The sequence below is a fragment of the Branchiostoma floridae genome, chromosome 19 (assembly GCF_000003815.2).
Source record: "Branchiostoma floridae strain S238N-H82 chromosome 19, Bfl_VNyyK, whole genome shotgun sequence".
Taxonomy (NCBI): Eukaryota; Metazoa; Chordata; class Leptocardii; order Amphioxiformes; family Branchiostomatidae; genus Branchiostoma; species Branchiostoma floridae.
The window spans coordinates 14155809-14176672 of NC_049997.1; the positions used below are offsets into that span (position 1 = coordinate 14155809).

The 20864-nt window shown below is 40.6% G+C and overlaps 1 protein-coding gene across 1 annotated transcript in view; it reads left to right on the plus strand.

The window, feature by feature from the left end:
• The window catches only part of LOC118406510, a 95951-nt gene that overhangs the window by 13070 nt on the left and 62017 nt on the right, over positions 1-20864 (plus strand). Inside the window, exons 19-38 of the mRNA XM_035806571.1 lie at positions 5023-5266; positions 5896-6037; positions 6424-6507; positions 7154-7303; positions 7680-7871; positions 8599-8736; positions 9393-9625; positions 10217-10409; positions 10950-11126; positions 12224-12436; positions 12884-13084; positions 13831-14019; positions 14634-14864; positions 15333-15530; positions 16083-16247; positions 16796-17011; positions 18675-18869; positions 19547-19699; positions 19870-19973; positions 20301-20415. Of these exons, the coding sequence (XP_035662464.1) occupies positions 5023-5266; positions 5896-6037; positions 6424-6507; positions 7154-7303; positions 7680-7871; positions 8599-8736; positions 9393-9625; positions 10217-10409; positions 10950-11126; positions 12224-12436; positions 12884-13084; positions 13831-14019; positions 14634-14864; positions 15333-15530; positions 16083-16247; positions 16796-17011; positions 18675-18869; positions 19547-19699; positions 19870-19973; positions 20301-20415 (3533 nt within the window). The remainder of the gene's footprint in view (positions 1-5022; positions 5267-5895; positions 6038-6423; positions 6508-7153; positions 7304-7679; positions 7872-8598; positions 8737-9392; positions 9626-10216; positions 10410-10949; positions 11127-12223; positions 12437-12883; positions 13085-13830; positions 14020-14633; positions 14865-15332; positions 15531-16082; positions 16248-16795; positions 17012-18674; positions 18870-19546; positions 19700-19869; positions 19974-20300; positions 20416-20864) is intronic.

Here is a 20864-nt window from a genome sequence, read left to right on the forward strand (position 1 = left end):
TGGGGTTGTGCCTTGATAGAGGGTGTCAATTTGACAGTGCTAAATTCATTATTGGTCGGGTGCTGGAACTCAACTAATTCCACAAAGTCTGGCCTGTCAGAGAACACAATAGTCAACTGGCTACAAAGGTGGCATCAACAGACACCAAGGAGAGGATAGCAAAGTCACGTACAAGAAGTGTTACTGTGACAGAAACACCAGCTTTATGTATGATTAGGCTATTTGGGACAATATTGTAACTATTAAACTAAGTGACAATTAGAGATATTATTATACCAACCATGAGTTCAAACATTGTATTTCATGACAGACATGAATACGTTTTTATGACTTTTCAGACACCACGTCATGGTATATGCTGTGTAATTTAGTAATGCACTGTAGTACAAACAGTTAATCAGAATAATTAGATAATCATGAACTGATTAGTTTATGTGGAAAATAAATGGGACGTTAAGTTTATAACAGACGTATAATAACTGCAATTGCTGCATCCTTTTTTCAGACAAAAGGCATGCAAAACATTTAGATATGCAAAACAGACTCCGTGCAAACATACAGTCGCTAATTAGCTTTGTTCATCAATATAATGTATTAGCTGATTAACTCTTAGTATAAAAACAGAATGCGATCCTTTTTGTCTGAATACAATGTGCATACATTTATATGTATTTGTAATGATAATGTAATTGCAGTGCAGCCATGATATCCAATTGGATTTTTTTTTAAATTGCACTTCGCTAAAAACGGCTAATAAGCATATCTTGGTAAAGAGTTAAAAGTGTAGTGCAGTTTGGTGATGTCTGCTTGTATGAAGATTAGTTATGCTTGTGACAACCTTGAATAAGTGCAGTAATTGCCCTTGCCTTGTGTAAATGAGCAGGAAAACTTTAATCATAACCACGCTATTGTCTGCTGTGGGTACGTAATACAAGGAGAGGATAGCAAAGTCACGTACAAGAAGTGTTACTGTGACAGAAACACCAGCTTTATGTATGATTAGGCTATTTGGGACAATATTGTAACTATTAAACTAAGTGACAATTAGAGATATTTAGGGTCGCATAACGTGTTGCATCAGTAGAAAATTTCCGTTTGTGACATTATTTTTTTTTCTTGAAGTAAAACGGTGCTTGCTTTGTTAATGTGTGAAACATTAGCATGCTGTGTGCGTGTTGTAATAAAGAAATAAAAGTTTGATTACCGTACAGTACTCACATTGGATTTTTCAAGTTCAATTTTGGATCAAGTCCATTTTTGCATAAAGGGGAGAGCGGAGTGAAAATAGCTGAATTTGCTCCTAAGCAAATACCGGCCTTTCTAGTTTTTATCTGTAACGTTATACATCTTGAATAATGAACACAACGTCCAATAGTGTTCCAAACAGGGTTTCTCATCATCATCTCATCACATCCCCATAGCTACAAGCCACAGGGGCAGTCTGTCTGTCCAAAAAGGTTATCCATTTCTGACGGTCGTCAACAGGGTTTACTCGACGACATTTAGCGTGTCGTCTGCGGGAGCGTCAAGGCCTATGAATTTTTTCGGCTTGGGAGGTCCAGGGAGAAATTTCTTGGCTTGCGGAGAGAGGGCCATGGAAAAAAAACTGGCTTCCTTCAACAATATGTATTCAAATGTTTAAAAAAACAAAGCTTTGAATCACTTGGGAAATTCATATTCTCTGTCTCTGACTTGGTGCAGAACGCGAGCCGCGAAGTTCAGTTGATAACATAAGAATAAGTTTAATTTTGCGCTTTCCGTCATTGTTGACGAACAAACTCGGCGCGTAAGTATAGACAAATTTTGCAAAAATCTCTAAAAAATCAGCGGATGTTTGCGGACGGTGCTGACTTTGATGATAATTCCTAACGCGCGCCGGCGGCGAGAGAGAAGCGAGAAGCGACTGGTCGAACCCAGTCGGTGCCGCGCCCCTCCCCCTAATGTTCTGGTCAGTCGCATCGTGCTAGCGCCGATGTTTTTGTCGTCATTTTCCCGGCCCCGATTAACTCAGTTGTTGCTACCATAGAAGTAAAAAAAAATCGAACAATATGTGAAATTAGATAAGGTACTTTCAAAATAGTCTCCTGTAAGCCGATCGGACCTCATATGCTTGCGCTCTATACGGGGGCGGGACCCTACATGAAACGTGACAAATTGGTGTGCTTTTGATTCTTTAATTGACTGCTTATAAAATATGGACCGAATCTACCGGTGTCATCATGTTGCACCACATTTGGGCTGACCATCTATGAAAATTAAGATGTCGAAGATATTTCCCAAAAGGTAGGCAGAGATTTGTTGATATTGGCGGTGTTGTTTTTTTCGTAATGATTTTCTTAGTCGGACCATCGCAAACAGTGCATTCAGTCCCTTTCCCCGTGAAAACATCAGCTAGATTGTGCTAGATACAGCCTCACATGAGGCAAGAAGTACATACAGTCACAATTTTATTGTCAAATATTATAGAATTGAATTCTCGTTTCTATCTACTTGAATTAGACTAACTTCTGAAGAGAGCGAAATTAAAACAAGCGTACCAAGTTACGGCACACTGCGTAGCACAAAATCGGAAGGTACATTCACAAAAACGTCTCACAGAGTTTGCCGCTTGTACAACGCAGCGCGAAGGGTTCTCCTCAGCATGCTCAGTCACACTTTTACGTTTTCTATGAACCATATACCCAGTGTGAAATCGAATGTTACACATATCCTGTTTATGTCGCAGTAAGAGCGCAGCGCGATCGCCGTCTTGTGGAAATTTCGAAAGGGGGCCTTACCAACTACTGTAAATCGCACAAATTCACAGAAACAGCTGATTAGCGTAATCGCTAAAATTGCCACAAATCTATTATATTCGTTCACGTCCCGCAGTTGCCGGACACTCTCAGAGCAGAAATTGATATGGCTACCCCTGCACACTGCAAGTGATCTTCACAGTACGCAGCACATCTCCGCTATGCTTCCTGTCACAGTCAATCTGTGTAAATTCATTCATATTTTGAACGACCCAATCATTTTTTCAGAGCCCGCAATTCATATTTCATAAATTTCTTTTATTTTTAGCAAACAATTTTGATTTACGTTTGATGTACGTAGTTTGTTTATGCCCTCATTATCAATACGTGCCGCAGTCGGTACACTTCAAACCCGTCCGCCTGTCAATCATGCAAACTTCAAGGGGTTAGGTTTCTGCTACACTTAACTTTCGCGTTGGCTTATGCTGATTTGTGCCTGGGGATTTGTGCTGTGCCGGCCACTCCCACCGTGTATAAAGCTGTAAGTAGATTTATTGTAATTCACCCAGACTTCGTTTCCGTGCTCCACTTGCTTGCTGGGGACCAACGCAGCGCTGTGGTAACTTACATGATAAACAACAAGGTGAAAGGAATGACCGTGACCTAACATGGGGAGGGCGTTCCACGCTGCAGTTAATCGTGTTTGTTCAGGTCAGTTTAATAGCGAAATAAACTCATCAAGTCCATCGTTTGTGTTGCACATACCTTTATGTCTCAGGCGTAAAACTTTGAGTTTGCATGACGATCGTTATGCATGTTTTTTTTATGTAACAGCCGGCAACACGCAGTGACCTTGCGTCTAACGTAGTCATGTGTTGTTGTTTTTTTGCTCAAATGTTCTTGTTGACTCAAAAATCGGTTAACTACAACCGTGACACCAATCCGTGTTTCATTTAGACGACAGCTCTATGTATGAACTTGAAAAACGAACAGGTCTCGCTACATTTTTATGATTAACGTTATATGCCAGTTACTTATCATGTCAGGAGACATCCAAAGAAATCACCACATACACGTAACGTTAACGTTACCACAGTTGTCGGCCTGTCTGAGAAAATTGCAGTAGTGCTCTGAATGCGTTTGTTCACCAAATTATCGCGTGTGTAACGTTACGCACGAGTGCTGGCGTACTACATATCGTGTGTGTTCTCGATTCTACGTAACTCAAACACAACATCAACATAGAATCCGAACAATGTTTGGATGGCTCAGAGTTAAACTGACTTGTGCAGGTAGCAAAACCTTTAGCTTAAACAAAATCAAGAAAAGTATCGAAACAAATGCTTAGATTTGACTCGATATAGACCTTAGCCGAGACACATTATACTTTGGGGGCATTAAATTTCATTCTGCCTGCCCTCAATTTCCTTGAAGTTGATATACTAGTATGCAAAAGGTGCCGATATTCGGCAAAATAAAGTCAAAGCTCTGTGAATTTCTTGATCCGATTTATTACTTCTTGGTAAAATGAATTCCACAAATCATTCAGAGGACGGCTTCTGCCTCAATTCAGGCCGTCCAAAGCAAGATGAAGTCATCATTTGACGGGCGGACACTTCCGTGTTGCGTAGTGGCGGTCGTTGACCTCGTTCGAACACCATGTTCCATAACTCCCGGGCGGGTTCCATAGCTACCGGTCGTTGACCTCGGGTCTTTGGAACGTGGTTCTGATGTTCTATGGGGGCTCGAAAGTTCGATTTTGTGTTAAAATTGCTAGTTTTTTCACCCTTTTTTGCCCCATAAAATCATTTTTTGGTGTCTTTGGGGGACCAAATGACCAAGGTGCAGTGTCTTATGTGCAGACCTACCAGCTTGCTGAATTACGAGATATTCCAAGGTCTAGTTTTGGAGATATTCATGTTTTTTATTTGTGCGGAAAAGAAGAAGAAGAAGAAGAAACGATGCAAAAACAGTATGTACCTTCTGTGAAGGTAACATAAATATAGTGTGTGTGACAACTTGCAGACATTGGCCAAATTGCGTGTAGCCAATGTGTGTTAAACATGTGAAATCCAACATGGCACAAATAACGTCGTCTGAAAAGCCTGACGGTGTGCAAGAAAAATAGGGCAGCTTAGATATGATTAGTATTAGTTAGATATGCCTTAAGTTAAGCTATAAGAACTGTAGTTATGTAGATGCCATACTTTGTACTTCATACAATTGTTGTGCAATAAAGTTATTCTATGATTAGTAGAAAGGATTTACCCCACTTCCCTTTCCCCAGGTTTATGCTTGAGTACAAGGAACCATCACACTTCTTCCTGACGTTCAGCGTGGGTCTGTGTGGTGAGAAGTGCTTGGACTTTATCCATCTGTTAAAACGTGCGCCCATCCCGGTACCGAAGAGAGGACCAAACGGGGAGTTGGTCATGCCGGAACTGGACATAACGGCCATAGCTCAGACCGTGGTCAAGACGGCGATGTCAGATATCACCCATATGGCTCTAGTGGCCCTGGGGCTTCCAAGTGTAAGAGATATTTTTGATTTGGATATCTTTATGTTGTATCAAAACATTTTTTATGCAGCTCATACATAGTGTGTCCAGTTGCCATGGTGATTATTTGCCTGTGCATTACCAATGAGAGTTCTCCATTTTAGTAGCATACCAAAGTATTCATTATATGGCCTACATGTATGGTCAAAGTTCTTGAGTAATGATAGTATGACATTGCTATATGAAAGTTAGACATCCAGGTAAACAATATTCAAATACAATTCAATCTCTACCGAATAAAAAAACCCCAGAGATTTACTTCCAGACGTTCCGTCACTAGTCACACTGAAAAAGAGTGATGGATGTCACTCGAAACAGTTCTGAGCTTGAAATACTGTAAATGCATTTACATTCGCGGGGATCTAATTTCGCGGTAGCGGGAAAATGATTTTACACGGTGGTTCTAATTTCGCGGTAACACCATAGACTGTAGTCTAATAACATAATAGAAAAATGTTTGCGGTGGTTTTAAGTTCGCGGTGAAGAGGTCGCCTTGAAAACCGCGAACATTAATCCACCGCAAACATTTCTGCATTTACAGTAAGATGAGCACATCTTTATGGCTTTTAGAAGTAATCCACGAATGTTGTTTCCTGATTCAGGACCTGTTGGACGGATCCAAGACCTGCATGTTTCCCCATCGGCTCACAGTGGGCCAGCTGACCGCTGAACTGAAGAACAGGTCACTACCAACCACAGGGAACCAAAACGCACTTGTACAGAGGTTAAAGGATTCAGACTCAAGTAAGGATCTAACTTTAGACTGTCATCTGTCATACATGTCACATACAATTATGTAGCAATACGAATAACAAACGTCTTTACTCACAACCAAGAATTGACATCACAGCCAATTTTTTGGTAACTGCCCTTCATCTTCCTCAGGACAATACTGACTGGTTCACTTTGAATATGCATTGCAACCAGGTGTCGCTGTTGCAGACTGTTAAAAATATGGTCTTGAACCTAAAATTGTTGCATCATCCAAGAACTTTATGAAATCATTCAGGGATGTGTAGTATATTGTCATTGTGGTTTGATTCATAAGCTTTCATCTGCAGGGGTAATAAAAAAGACAGGTCACAATCTACACCTGAAGATCGTTTGCTTCACTTGTTTCTATTTTCCAGCCTGTGACTATGGTGCCACTCTCCCAGCATTACCGACAAGGCTGAACAACAGTGTGCACTGCAAAATGGACCACACATGCCTTGGTAGGTAGAAGCTCTACTCAAGTATGATGTAACTGGGCTTATTGAAAGACCAACATGTAAAACATGGTAACAATGTTCATGGCGAACCTTTAAGTGGCAAGTGATACTGCAGCTTTGCCATATGGATTAAATTCTGTGAATTTATTGGTGGAGGTTCGCTCCCAAGGTTGGCCCTTAGCTCAGACATCATATATATAAAAGAGATTATGTCCTTCTCCCAAGCCTGTTCTAAAATTGCCAGCATAAAGTAGATTGATCAAGCAATGCTGATTGCAGAGGATCTGAAAGAGCAGCAGCAAGTAGAATTCTACAGATTGGTTGAAGAGCAGATCAACAGCCTTGGCCAAAGAGCCGATCAATAGCCAGTAGAATTCTGGTAAAATTCCAATCCACAGTAGGGGACTTTGGAATTCCAATCTCTCCTAGGAGAGTTCTGAATTCCACTGGATTGCAATCTCCCCTGTGACATATACATATATATATATATATAAGGAATGTGATTGTATTCATCATTTGGATCATAATGTAAAGTTCTATCTATCTATAAAGCTGGCACTGCTGCCCCATGTACGATGGAGCTTCAGATGGTAGCCTTCAGCATCAAACCTCTACATGCATGTATGCTAAGTTTTCATGATGTTTTCAGGTATCAGTTGCTGCATGATGCTCAACATCAAGAGACTGAACTTCACCAGAGCCTTCAATGCATGGCTGCGACTCGATGCCTGCAACTTTCAGTTCATCGTAGGTTTCGAGACACTTGAGCACAGAAAGCTACTCTTCACTTACCCATGGGGTAGGTTCTTGTACGTGTTGTTTTGCAAAAAGTGATGTCAATGAAAAGGGGCTTGCATCTCTTTTATACCATATGAACACCAGCTTGTTATAGCTAGTTCATCAAAGAGGAGGTTTTTAGATGAAATTCAACCTGTTTCTGCAATAATATGTATTTTCTATACATGTGCTAGTCACATTTACCACAGAGTGACATAGTACAGAAAGTGAAGTTCAGTGTTGTCAGAATATGTCACTTATCATTTTGCTGGTTAATCTGAATGTACTTGTGACATGTCTTGATAAACAACACAAAATATGTTAGACAATCAATGAACACCTATTATAATATAATTATTATTATAGCTACATTTCTGTCCTACATTTGCATATTATAGGAATACCGCAAGACATCAAACTCACAGAAGGCGTCTACATGATTCTCACAATCAACAAAACGGCAACAGATTTCATCGTGGACTTTGGCGTGAGAATTTGTGAGCCGCATGAGTGCATCATTGAGGGCAACTTCATCCGACACCTGGTGGTGCCCATCCCCATCTGCAACAAGATAAGATTTGATGCTGCATGTAAGGAGAAGCCTCTAATAGATACTGTAAAATGCATTTAATATTGCAGGGATTTAATTTCGCGGTAGCGGGAAAAAGGACTGTTTGCGGTGGGTTTAAGTTCGCAGTAGCATCATGCACTGTAGTCTCTTACTGCCATGGGAAAATGTTCGCGGTGGTTTTAATTCGCAGTCAATTGGCAACATGGACATTTCTGCATTTACAGTAGTTCAGTCACATTTTTACTAAATCAGACAGTTTTATATGATTGTTCATTATGTTTTGGAAATGACGAAAAAAATACTGAATGTACGATGTGTGCCTGGAGGAAGAACCTATTAATGGATACAGTTCTTGATGATTGTTTTAGCAGCTGATAATACCAGTAACACTACATTGTTGCTAAAGACACAATTCCTTGGGCACTTTATCATAAATAACCACACAAAATTCACGATGACAGCATGTCCAGAACATGAGATATCATAACCAGAAGTTTTGCTGCAGCACTTTAGAAAGCCGCTAGGAGGCCTATCATCTAACTTGACCTTTGTTTTTCTGCCTCCTTCTCACCAAACAAATATTATCAACCTCTTGTTAAAGGTAAAAAAATTAATAAGAGACCATGATAACGAAAAAGCCTGAAAACTTACAACAAAGACTATAAAGTGCTTTAAGATATATATGTTATATGTGCATAGTTTGGCAACGAAATTAAGAAGTTGTTGTATTTTCTTTTCGTTTCAAGCAATTGACCGGTTCATCCAACAAGCAGGATCAAACATGGCTTCAGGACTTGTGGATCTCATCGTTGAAAATGCAGGACTTCAAGACATCTTCTACCCAGCTGGGTACGTCGTTGCTCTTCCCAAAAGGACTCTGCCAGGTAAAGTAACAGATTCTTTTAAATGCAACTCCCCTATTATATAATATTCTCAGGCCAGAAAATTATGTTCATTCCATCAACTCTTTACAGATATCAACTTGTTGTAAGACATTGCATGATTTTGTCAAAAAGCTCCGCAAATTTCCTAGTACATGTGCAACAAAATTTTTAAGCATACATCAAACACTATCTTTTAGATAAACTTGTTTTCTACTTCATGAAGCCTAAACACATGAGCTACAGTACTGTGACACTTTATGAAACAAGCTCTAAAACTACATGTACATCTCAAAACCCAAGACATACAATGTGTGTAGTCATGTCATCACTTCCTGCTTGTCTACAACATTGGAACACAGCCAAACCAAACATCCAATTCTCCAAGTCCGATAATCCTATTACACCATTTCTGCCTTACATCCTGGTACTGGTAGGCAGTGCCCAACAGCAGACACAAGCAAGGACGAACTAACAAACATTGCACACCAGCTGATTGCCTTTAATCTGATTTTCATGGGGGTAATCCAATTCAGAACCTGTATATCCTCATTCAGTAGTTTTCTATTATATCAGGAACAAGATTATAATTAGCTCTTCAAAGTGAGGTACAGTGTAAACTGTTTATGAAACCTTTTCCATCATGTACCATTCCACAGGTAACTGTTCCCTGGCCCCCAGCTTCGACTGGCTGCCTAAGGGTTTCAGCTGCCAGGTCAACGCCTTCTGCCTGGGGATAGACTGTATCATGAACATGAACCTGATGAACTACACCAATGTCGCATCCTTGGCCTATGTCAATCTGGATTTCTGTAACTACACCTTCAACATTGGACTTGGGAACTGGAGCTATCATCTGGCCCTGTTCACCTATCCCTGGGGAAAAGTGCAGGTGCGATGACAATCTTTACATTGAACTTCTGTACCTTCTGGAAAATAGAGATATTGTTTCTGGTTTGTTTCTTTGTTTGTCTTGGTGTGATGGAAATAAAGTTTGTTACCACTCTGCAGGGTGGAAAATTAGTCAAAAAACAAATCTTAGAATAAAAAAATAAAAAAATTTATAATAGCTACTGACAATTGGTCGATATCAAGATAGACAAATGTGCGTTTGTAGCACATGGAAAAAATAGTTTTGTTGCAGTTGTGCCTACGAAAGTTCTGTACTTTCTTTAAACGAAATTGCACTATGAAAAGTGAAGTTCAACATAAAACCACCATGAAAGTTTCTACATTTACAGTACGTCATCCATATGGAATAAAAAGTCACATTTAAAATTCTTTCATACCCATCTATTAATAACTAGCACAACTACAGTTTTTTCTGAATCTTTTTAATCAAATGAGAAAATAATTAAATGAATAAATGAAAAGTTAAAATTCCTGTTAAGCCCATGACGAAACCTTCAAAGAAACCATGACTGCTAATGTACATGTCCCTTAATTTTTCTGACAGAAACAAAATCTTTTTATCTATCTGTAGGAAAAGATCCTGGGAGAGGATGCCTTCCACTTGCACTATTCCATTGCCAAGAATGATGTGAAGAAAGTGTTTGTGGTGAACTTCAATGTGACACTCTGTATCGAAGGGAGGTGCTCCGACAGCAACCCTCTGATGAGGAACATGGAGATCCCACAGCCTTTCTGTAACACCAATCTGTCCGCAACCATATCAAGTAAGGTTTAGTCTAAGTATTGTCACTGTCATATTAGTGGCAAGGCATTGTTGTAGTCTAGGTTTAAATTAAATCTGCTGGCATAGATATAGCGGGGACAGTGGTTGTGGCTATTTTGGTGCACTTTGATATAAACATCAGAATGATACATTAACTGTTTCAGTAGAAGCCGCTTAATTGCACGGCCAATTTGTCAGTGAATTTCATGCAATTATCCGGCTGGTACAATAATGCAAAGTTATCTACCTGGACCGCACCTGTTTGGGATTTTGGTATTCTGTGCAGTTAACAGAAGTGTGCGTTAATCCGTTGTGCAATGAACTGGCTTATACTGTATAAGAGAATCATTCTGATTCTTACCATTTAAATTTAAAGGTGATTATAAACTAGAATCCATACAGGAAAAAATACAGAAGTTGAAAACGTAGGCTGTCTGCTGTAAGGTTGATTGTGCTTGTATCTTATATCAATCATGACATCAAGTCATCATTATACAATGTACAATTAATATGTGTTAATCCTGAATACTTCCTTTGACAGATGTGTCTGTAAGTGGACTACAGCATTACGTCGAGCAGCAGGGATATGTGGTGGGCCAAGTTCTGGCTGAGACCAGTAAAAACGCCCTTCTACAGATCCTGGGGATAGACGACCTTGTGGAGGATCGCACCTGTCCCCGACCAGTGGTACTGCAGAGTGGGTGGTCAGGACTCGACAGTAAGTTGGTCAGGACTCGACAGTAAGTTGGTCAGGACTCGACAGTAAGTTGGTCAGGACTCGACAGTAAGTTGGTCAGGACTCGACAGTAAGTTGGTCAGGACTCGACAGTAAGTTGGTCAGGACTCGACAGTAAGTTGGTCAGGACTCGACAGTAAGTTGGTCAGGACTCGACAGTAAGTTGGTCAGGACTCGACAGTAAGTTGGTCAGGACTCGACAGTAAGTTGGTCAGGACTCGACAGTAAGTTGGTCAGGACTCGACAGTAAGTTGGTCAGGACTCGACAGTAAGTTGGTCAGGACTCGACAGTAAGTTGGTCAGGACTCGACAGTAAGTTCAAAATGGTCAGGACTTCACAGTATTAGTTGGTCAGGACTTGACAGTAAGTTGGTCAGGACTCGACAGTAAGTTGGTCAGGACTCGACAGTAAGTTGGTCAGGACTCGACAGTAAGTTGGTCAGGACTCGACAGTAAGTTCAAAATGGTCAGGACTTCACAGTATTAGTTGGTCAGGACTTGACAGTAAATTCAAAATGGCCAGGACTTCACAGTATTAGTTGGTCAGGACTTGACAGTAAGTTGGTCAGGACTTCACAGTATTAGTTGGTCAGGACTTGACAGTAAGTTGGCCAGGACTCGACAGAAAGACAGAAGAGAATGAACATTTAAGAAGAAAATGATAAACGTCTTCAGAATGACTGGAATTAGAAACACAGTTACTGTTCCAAGAACTTAAACTGGAGTCACTGTGGCAGTTTGACACTAGGAACATTGGCAGAGTTCATTTGTAGAAGTAGTACAGTAAAGATTATGTAACACCCCAAACATTTGCTTGGAGGTCACTTTCAGTACCTGAGCACCAAGATCAAGCACCACTCTGTTTAATTTTCTTACTTTAAATCATTTAATGTAGTTAAAATTTCAATTGCGATGAGAGTTTTATACTGAGGGTAATAGTAGTTGACAGCCTCAAGCAAACCGTACACACAACATCTTCAGAAAAGACATTGCAGCCACATAGTTCCCATGCAGAACTACTTTATTCAAGCTCACTTCCAGAGGGATTTATTCTGATTTATCATTTTCTATGATTACAGGATGTACGGACATGAATGCCCCAACGTTGCCCAACAACATGACCTGCACCGTCCAGTCCAACTGTCTGGGCCTGACCTGCTGTATGGACGTCAACCTGAAACTGGTCAACATCACCCTGAAGGCTTCCGCTGTGCTGGACATGTGTAACTACACTCTGTCTCTAACACTGGGGAAGAGGGTCATCAACAAGGTGTTATTTGTCTACAACTGGGGTAAGACATTTTAGTCGTTTGATTTAAAATGATTAGTACTATCAATGATGTTTCCTATCAATGATGATATTTTAGATCATTTTCCATAGACTAGTTTAAAATTACTGTACAAGTTTAGTGTGATGTTTTTCCTTTTCATCCATTAGACCGCTTGCAGTCATTTGTGCATTTAGCCTCCAGGGATTAACATGCAATAAAGATTATTATTGTTTAAAATTAAATCATTGCTTTTTTAAATTAGGTACAAAATAAGATTCAAAATATTCAAAGTTCATAATTTTAAAAGTTCATCTGTGTTTGCCAGTGACATCAGGTCAGCAAACATAACTCTTGTCACAGGCATTGCTGACATGTCCCAAGTTTAGATTATTATAAACAAACATTCCGTTTTCTAGTATGATTTTTTAAAAGAACAGCTATTCAATTTGTACTATCTCTTGTTAACAGGAACTAGAGAAGAAATTCCCATTGGTGATGCATTCAAGATCTATTACTACATCAAGAAAAATGATGCAGAGAAGAAGTTCCTTGTAACCGTGGAGATAGCGCTGATCATTGACGGTGATGTGGAGGCTGTGTACACACTTCTGAAGGACAGCAAGATCCCACAGCTCCTCTGTGATCCTCAGGCTACTCTGGCCTTCATCGGTAAGTGCCCATTTCCCCTCAAAAACTAAGACTTAAATACAAGTTACATTTTTGATAAAAGTTAGACATCCAGGTAATAAGATAGGCCAAAAAGCAGTTTCTCAAGCAACTGGATATGATTTTGGTCGGATGTTTCAAACAACCATCTGGTGTCTTTCATCAGTGACACTGATGTTTTTTGTTTATTTTCGCATTATTGCATTATCATGCGAAGCTCTGTCATATAGCAGACACATACAGGAACACTTTTATATTGTGATTCTAATGTATGACTGAAGGATACACAATGCCCATAGCTAATATCTTTGACACCAACCAACAAAACACAAGGACCTGCTAGCCTGCTGTCTGCTTAAAATATAGTATGCTCTCCTTTTAGGAGTGATTGATTACCATGAAACACATTCAAGACAAACACAATGAAATCACAGTCTCTAATTGGTGAGCTAAGGTATCCTCTAAAGCAAACATTAGAAACCCCTGACTTGAGGGAAAAAAGGGAGGACACACATACACTTTGTAGGAGACTTTTCCTGGTTGTGTTTCTCCTGTGTTTCCCTTGAGTTTTGACTATTGAACTGAGGTTTGGAACTGTAAGTTAATGTATCCAGCACATTACATAAGGAACTGGCGCATCCCTGTCTTGTATTCAGCAGTAAGGGGCAGCATGACCCCAACTGTGCTGTCATACACCATGATATCACTCTACTACAGTGACAAAGCTTGTGGTGCTTTTCTCTTGACAGATGGTGCGAGGTCAGTTGCTGGCTATCTAGAAGCCCTGAACATCTCTGAGGCCACCCAGGTGACCAGTACAGCCATCTCTGGACTCCTGAGTTACAATGGGATCAGTGATGTGTTCGACCTGGCCACAAGCTACCTGCCTCCCATCAGCTCTGTCGTGTTCATGGGTTGGATAGATGTCCCACTAGATGGTAAGAGGGAAAGGTTACATGTAGTAAAACCTTCTCAGTGCTACCATCCCCATAATGACGATAGATCTGATTCCTAAAAACTACAAGTTGACAGTTATCTTTTTTTAAGCTTAAAAGCAACTGTCCACTGTGTAATGTTGTTGATTAATCCATGGAAAGGCAAAAGATCATTCTTTTAGTAACTCGATTATCAAGACAGGTGCTGTTCTGCCCACAATTTTGTTGTTGTTGGGACTTAAGGTTTAAAATCCTACTTTTATTAGAAATACTGTCTTAAAGACAGTTGATAACAATTCCTCTTAAAGACAGTTGGTAATATCTATATATAAATAAGGAGAATTTGGACATCTATACCTATCAAAACTTTACAAGTGACAACCTGTACAAGAACCCCCTCAATGGTCAATGCCATCACTGTTTGACAGTCTTTTAGATAATTTTCCCCATTTACACACCGTCAGGCATTAAGAATCCTGTCTACCTCAACCACCTGTTCACATAGATCAGATTGTATTGCTCCCCTGAGTGGTCTTCTTAGGCAGATTGGACTGTACTACTAGTATCTTCTAGCATTCCACAACTGTTAATTAATATGACTGTATATTTCATTCCAGCCTGTCCTGATGTGACCTGGCCAGAGCTGGCTACAGGTGTGGTATGTGAGGTGACCAGCAGCACCTGCACAGGTGTCACCTGTTACAGGGAGTTTGACCTGAGCCTGGAGTCCTTCGAATCAAAGACGTGGATGGACTTCGACCCATGCGACTACCAACTGACCATTGGGCTGGGTTTAAAAACTGTCAGATACTCCGTGCTACCTTCAAACACCTGGAATTATACCTGGGGTAAGTCAGGACAAGATAGTGATGCTGCAGTGTTTTTTATGCATAGTATTAGCAAATCAAAATTGTCCCTATGATGATGAAATACACTTAAGTTGAAATGTGAAAGTGGGTTCTAGATAGTGAAATATTTGCAGTGGTTTTGTGGTTTGTTTGAAATTTTTGCAGTGAAAGGTTCAAAATTATCTTTTTTTTGGCATTGGTATGGCTGTCTCAACCTTGAACTTATAATACTGTGAATGCCTCTTTTCCCTGTTCACTGTGATAATAAATTCCCATAAAATGAAAGCAATCTTGTGGTATTTTCTCTTATAAATTTTAACTAGGCTGTATGCCTAGTTTGTAACAAACGGATATCATTGTGTAGTGTATCACTTTGCAAAGCTGAAAAATCAGCTTCTATATTCTTGATGGATAATGCAATATATTTGACAATGTATAATGTGCAATTTTACCTTTTCTGTCATTCAGGTGAAGTTAAGACCGTCAAGTTTGGGACTGTCTTCAACATGACCTTTGCAATTGGCAAGGAAGGAGACGACTTTGTCTTCGACTTCTCCTTGAGATACTGCCAGGATGTCGGACACTGCACCAACACCACCTTCTTGAAGAAAACAAAAGTTCCTCAACCCGCCTGTTACAAACAAGATGTGTGGACGCCAACTTCAGGTGGGTAAAACTTGAATTGTAGCCAGGGTTTAGTTTTGTCAGTAACCAACTGGTGCAAGGGCCAAGTGGGGTAAGTGTTCACCTTGCAATTGGTCTTAAGTCGTCTGATTCCCGACCTAGACTTTGAAAATGGCATATATGCTGCTTTCCCTACTTAGCACTCAGCATTTGGTAAAGAGTATAATGGTAGTTAAATACACACAGCAGAGCCACTTGCTGTAGTGATTGCACAAAAGTTGTGTGGCCCAGGGCTACAGAAATGGAGATGGGCACTGCCATATGTACCATCTCAGGTGATGAGGGAAGGAATTTGTTAACCTGCTATAAACAGCCAACTTTTGAGCATACAATATTAATTTCTAGTATATCTGTTACAGACTTGGCTTCTTTTTGTGTATCATACCATATGTTGTACAGAAATATCCATTTATTATAAGTGCATGCATTGTACATCATGTTGATATACTTATAGACTCTATATATCTTGGCGAATTTTATGATTCAGTTTTTCAGTTAAAAATCTCTAAAAAGAAACGATCGCTTTACCTCCAGGATCTGTGAGCACGGCCATCACCCAGATGAAGCAGGCTGCTGTGATGTCCCCTGTGCTGCCAGGTGTGTTTGTGGAGGCAGCAGACAGAGCCATGGGAGTGGTGCAGGTGTTCACTGGAGCTACAGACTGTACGGGCAGCACCAGTGGGTGGACTGGGGCAAACAGTAAGTTTTATGTCATCTTTACCTTTTAATTGGTAAACTCTGCAACAGACCTGAGTCTCAGATGTGCTCTGTGATGTGGCAGAGATCACTGTCATTCTCGTATAGGACTGTTAAGCCACAGTCGACGCTTTAGGACTGATATCAATTAGGATTTTACCATGGTCAATATTGACACAAGGAGGCCATTAATATGTATGGTGATAATAGGTAATGATCTTTTAGTATTTCCAAGTTTAACCAAATCAGTGGCCATCGCCTTTGAATTCAAATTATAGAATTTATCAGAAGAAATATCATAAACTAATCATAATACATGTATTTTTACCGTAAGCAATGTCATTGCATCTTGTACATGATTGTACAATTCCGAATAATTAACTAATAGTATGAATAATTTTCTTGTTGAATTAAATTGCAAGATTGAAGAACATAATTCATGTGCATGCAAAAAGTTTCAAAACTCAAATCATCATCATCTATGAATAAACACCAATATCATAAATTACAGACTCACTTTGAATGGCAACACTTTTAAACTGTCTTTCCAGATTGCCCAGCTGCCCTGTTGCCCACCCTCCCAACTGGAGTGGGCTGTACTGCCAGTGATGGCTGCTACCATGTGACCTGCTGTATGACCCTTGACCTCTGCTCCATCAGACAGGTCAAGCCAAATTTCCATGTGAACTTTGACCCCTGTACCTACATCCTGTCTGTGGGGATGGGAACATGGACCTCTGAGTTCAACTTGTACCAGTACACTTGGGGTGAGTTTTAGATGATGCTAAAAACTTGATGGTAAAGACTATCTCATGGGTAAGAAATTGCTAACTGTAGGTAAATTACCAAAAGGCAATTCATGGAGAAAAAGGGCCCTCAATGTAAAAGTTTTAGTAGTTTCACGCGCGGATCTAGGGGGGTGCGCGCCAGGCGCGCGCCTCCCCCTTCAGCTGGCAAAAAAAAAATTGGTAAGATAAACCCAGGCTACTAGAGGTCTTCTGAGGGAAGCCAAGAATATTGACAACGTTATAAAACTTATTCGCTTATTTGAAAGGAGATTTCTGGTGATTATTTAGAGAAACTTGCGGTTTGCAATGACTAGTGGGTCCTCCGAGTCACGTTAACTTATGGTAAAGGCCCGGGGAATTTCTCCCCATGAAACTCGTGGGCCGCTGTAAGCCAAAACCGGCGCTTAAGAATATAAAAAGAGCGTGGAAATTTTGTAAGATCTCCAGAAAATCAGCGAGAGTTATTTATTTTTAATAAACTGATGATTTCTATCGTCCGTTATCGGCTAGAGAGACTCGACCGGTCGACCCCGCCTTGGGAAAATCGGCGTCGTGCGCCGACACCCCCCTCCCCACTCCAGTTCTGATCAGTCGCCGCAATGATTGATCGTCCTGACGTTTTTGTTGTCATTTTCCCCGATTAACCGTCATCAATTGCCACCACAGAAGCAAAAAGAGTCCGTAATATATGTAATTTCAAATGCGTAAGACACTTTCAAAATAGTCTCCTGCAAGCCGCTCAGACCCCACGAGATTTCTATGCGAGTTTACAGGAGCGCGAGCCGCTTCGAGGAGCAAGTCACATCGGCAGCCAGGTACAAATAATTTTGCGATATTGTTTCTGTAACGTGGCGTCATTTATGAATATTAAGAAGGAGGAACTAGCCTTCGTTAGGTTTGTCCTTAGTGATAGTTGCTAAAAAAATGTCCCTAACGTGAACTAGACAGCCACAGACATGACAAAATATCAGTGTTAATTTGTTTCTCAAATTTGCTCAGAGATGGCTCTAAAATGCACTAGAGAGCCTCTATTTCTTTAAAATTTTCTGGGGGAGGCCCCCCATACCCCCCCAACGAGAGGGGGTACCCCCCTCTCGTGCTCTCCCCCGGCGCAGCTTGCGCTGCGTGGCCGCCGCCTTCGGCCGCGTCATAGTGCGCGCACCCCCCTTAGCAAATTTCTGGATCCGCCAGTGAGTTTTTCCATGCCAGTTTTTTGGCAATGCCTTTGAGGCAGAGCATTGCATGTTTGACACCCAAAAAATGTACTAGCTCAAGTATTTTCATACTCAGTCTGACCATTTAGAATTCTTTGCCTTTTGTTCATCAAATGTGAAAAGTGCAGGTTTGATGCCATGCTATCTTTCATATTAGAATATTCTTTGCCTATCTGTCAATTATTAAGTGCCATTATTAGTTGCTCTTTTCCATAAAATTGCATGGTTCTGAGCCAATTACTACTTAGCTTCTTTGAGTCAGTGAAACTTCACAGTGCTGAGATTATGGAGGTCTAATCCCTATCGGGTGTCTGCGATTTATAAACTCCTGGTTGTAAATCATTAGTTGCAAAGATTTCCTAGATCTTTGTAATTCACTTGCCATTGAAACTCAAGGAAATTTTGATTTTCTTTTATCTCCCTTACAGGTGAAACGGAGACCATCTCCATTGGCTCAATCCTTTCCTTCAGCTACAGTATCCAGAAGCTGGACAGTGAAGATGTTTTCCAGATCAGCTCCTCCTTCAGACTGTCCTGTGGGACCAGTACGGCCACAAACATCCCGGTCATGCACAACACTAAGGTGCCGTACAAGACTGACTGTGGAGCTGTCGACATTCCAGGTACACTGGGTGATAATTTGCATGTTCGTGCCTTAAGACTTAGCATGTACAGATTTGGGAAACATACCTGTGGTAGACTGGTTGGCCATGCAACAAGGACAATAATGAATGAAGACATTTATTGCACATTTTTGCCACACCGGGCTAAGTACAATAAGATCACAATTGACATGTTGAAGAAATACATTTGACAGACTTATAGTTATACTAAAACTACTAGTACCTTCAAGTTGGAACCTTAATTCTTCACATGCCTTTGAGGCACATCAGGCCACCCTTTCCTATGTTGGTGTTGTGCTTTTCTCTCTGTTCTATACCAGGGGCTACCAGTGGCTTCAAGGTCTTTTCTACATTTGATCTTCATGTCAGTCTTGGCCTTCCCTTGCTTCCTCTTACACCGAGTGGCATCCACTTGAGGATCTTCCTTGCTGTACTTTTCTCACCCACGACAGGGCATGTCCTAGCCATCTTAGCCTTCTCTCTCTTACCATCTATACAAGATCATGTATCTGCCAATTCCCTCTGATTTGTTCTGCTGTAAACCACACATTCACACACACACACACACACACACACACACACACGCACACACACACACAAACACACAAACACACACACACACACACACAGATAGAGAGATTTAAGAATGGCTCTAAATCACTGTTTTTTTTCTCCAGACACAGTTGATGCCTTCCTGGCCCTACAGGGAGGTCAGGTAGGGAATGCTGGACAGGACTACGTGATGAGAGGCCTGGGATTGGCTGACACCTTTGCTGGTCACAGCTGTAGTCACCAATCATCAACCAGTGGTGCATGGCATGGGCTAGATGGTATGTCCCATATTTTAGATAACTTACAAATGGTACCTTTACCTAATGTCACATGCATGTGTGTCTTTGCAAAGTGCAGCTTTTGTGTGTGCTGCTTATTATAAAGAATGTGTCTATTATGATCAAGGTTTCCTTATTTAATCATTTTATAAACTATTGATCTGTTCCAGCTTGCCCAAGCACATTCCAGCCACCAACCTTGCCCAGCACTGTGGACTGCACACTTGATAGCCTTTGCATGGGGATGAGCTGTTGCAGTGACTTTGACCTTAAGGTAATTATTGCTAGATCTTTTTCTTAAATTATTTGATAACAAAGAAAAAGACTCCAAGATACTAGTAGTTCTGATCCAAAACTTTTGGAGGATTGAATTAATGCACCTTGTAATCACCTCCATGACATTGGAGGTACATGTGTTATTAAAATCAGTTGGTGTGTTTACTTATTGGTTTTTCTTAGTGTGCATCTGCAGTTCTGTGTATATTGAGTGGCAGTATACACTGCATGGCAGAAGTGGTGTAAATATCTGGAGAATTGGAAGTCTGGCTTTGGCTTGTTGTACTTGCTTTTAGTAATAAGCTGTTGTATTCATTGTTTTTAGGTTGGCACATTCAGGACCACTGCAGCTCTGAACTTTGACCCCTGTAAGTTAACTCTGTCAGCCAGAATCGGTGGTACAGAGTTTACAGGTCTGGATCTCTACACTTACACCTGGGGTACGTATCAATGCCAACTTATCATTTTTTATAAAGTAATAAAGATGATGTTTTGGAGACTACAATAACTGTTCTGTCCATCTGTAGCACCTTGCTAGTAGGTGGTTTTTGAGTCACCAGGCTTTCTGTAAAACTGCTGGTGTTTCCCTTGCATAGTAGTAGCCAGTACTAGTATATGTGACTAAAGTGTTATTGCAAGTCAATAACTGCCTTTCAAGGCAGCTGTCAAGTTCTCCTAAACTCTTATTCCTAGAGCTAGTTTCTTGTTTTTATTATACGTACGCACATGTATAAATGTTTACTTGAGTTGATGGTAATGCTATGGATCACATTAACCCTCTCAGCACGAGAAGCCACTATCATGGCTTTCCCATAGGACACGAGAAGCCACGATCGTGGCTTCAGGTTTAATTCCGGCGGGAAATTCAAACTGACTACTGTGAAATGGG